General features: G+C 46.5%; 1 protein-coding gene across 1 annotated transcript in view; it reads left to right on the top strand.

The window, feature by feature from the left end:
- The window catches only part of LOC106807227 (sucrase-isomaltase, intestinal-like), a 3,326-nt gene that overhangs the window by 1,102 nt on the left and 406 nt on the right, over nt 1–1,818 (top strand). The window contains exons 4-7 of the mRNA XM_014809515.1: nt 112–200; nt 597–646; nt 1,065–1,235; nt 1,564–1,742. Coding sequence (XP_014665001.1) covers nt 112–200; nt 597–646; nt 1,065–1,235; nt 1,564–1,742 — 489 coding nt within the window. The remainder of the gene's footprint in view (nt 1–111; nt 201–596; nt 647–1,064; nt 1,236–1,563; nt 1,743–1,818) is intronic.

Raw genomic sequence — 1,818 nt, forward strand, 5'->3', positions numbered from 1 at the left:
AGAGAGAGAGAGAGAGAGAGAGAGAAAGAGAAAGTAATCCACAATGTTCATGTATTTACCGCTCGTACATTTCGCTCGTTCTGTACCTCCATGTTTGCATTGTTTTAACAGCCGAACTCATCCGTTTGGCGTCATCGCTGCCATTGGCAACGCAGACGATGCTAGCGGACAGCTATTCTGGGACGACGGAGAATCCATAGGTGAGTCAGAGAAAGGGAGGAGCTCTTCCTAAAGGAAGGGCAAGTCTTGGAGGAGGAGACTGATTCCTTCTCAGGAGAAAGTTAACCCTTAGTCTTCCCAAAGGGTTATCGATCCATCGAAAGTCATGTACTTTCTACGTACACACCCCATAGAGGGAGATAGAGAGAGAGAGGGGGAAGAAAGAGAGCTAGAGAGGGGAACGTTAATGGGGGAAAGAAGATTCCTTCTCAGTGGCAGGGGAAGCAAATGTTTTGTTACAGAAGTCAGTTACATGGGGAAGTCAGTAATAGTCTCTACCTGACAGCACTTTTACATCGCATGTCTCTGATCGTAAGCTGGTGGGTTAATCATTCTAAACGTATAAATCGATCATAATTTTGTTCTCTTTCATACAGGAACGATTGAAGCGGGAAAGCTCTATCTTGCTCAGTTCAATGTAAAACAGGTACGCATAACACGTCTAGTATACGTATGCATTATTTAGAGATATACACGATGAGTTCTTATGGAACATATATGATTAAACTATATAAATGACATCATCATTCTTCAGCAGGGGCACTGAAAACTACTGGATTTAAAAGGAAGGGGTAGAACATTCAAGTGAATAAATAAATAAATAATAATAATAATGATGATGAAAAGGATGCTGATGATGATGACGATGATGATGATGATGATGATGATGATGATGATGATGATGATGATGATGATGATGATAATAAGTGTCGGATATTTTTGTCAAGGAAGTAGAAATAATTTTGGTTAATCAGAGAGACGGATAAGCGTATCACCAAACCAGCTCTAGCGGTGTCAATAACTTGGGCATCCGCCCTTCCGCTGTCTCCCTCTGTCGCCTGCAGGAGGTAGCATCAGGGACCTTGATGATGACCTTGGTCACGAACGACATCACGGATGAGATGACGAACCGCACGATGAGTGACATCCGGGTGCTCGGCGTGCCGTACGAGCCGACGACAGTCGACGTCGCGGGAGAAAGTCACGATCAATTCACGTACAACAAGCTGTCTCAGGTACGTGCGTGCGTGCGTGCGTGCGTGCGTGCTTGCGTGCGAGTGTACATGTGTGTGTGTGTGTGCGTACGTGCGTACGTGCGTGTGTGCGTGCATATATATATATATATATATATATATACATCAAGAGTACATAATAGAGTACTAGAGTAGTCTCTATTATGTAGTCTTGATGTACATAGATAGCCCTGGTTAGGAATTCTATGGTGTAGAAATTTTACGAAACATGTCTGCAGAAGTGATGGCGATATACTGTACGGTGTAAAACAGGCAACCGCGGTCACGCTAGTGGCGCCACCTCGCTTCATGTCGACTCGTTCTGATTCAGGGTGAGACGTCGGTCGACGTTTACTTCCCAGACGACCGCTGGTATGATTACTACACCGGCCAGCAGGTGGCGCGCGTGGGCGTGGTGCGGGTGTCGGCGCCCAGGGACCACATTCCTCTGTTCGTGAGAGGCGGTAACGTGCTGCCGACCCAGCGGCCCGACAAATCCACCGTGTTCAGGTAAGCGCGCGATAGAAGGAGAGAGCGCGCAGAGAGAGAGAGAGAGAGAGAGAGAGAGAGAGCGAGAGAGAGAAAG

Source organism: Priapulus caudatus, unplaced genomic scaffold, assembly GCF_000485595.1.
Source record: "Priapulus caudatus unplaced genomic scaffold, Priapulus_caudatus-5.0.1 Scaffold202, whole genome shotgun sequence".
Classification (NCBI taxonomy): domain Eukaryota; kingdom Metazoa; phylum Priapulida; class Priapulimorpha; order Priapulimorphida; family Priapulidae; genus Priapulus; species Priapulus caudatus.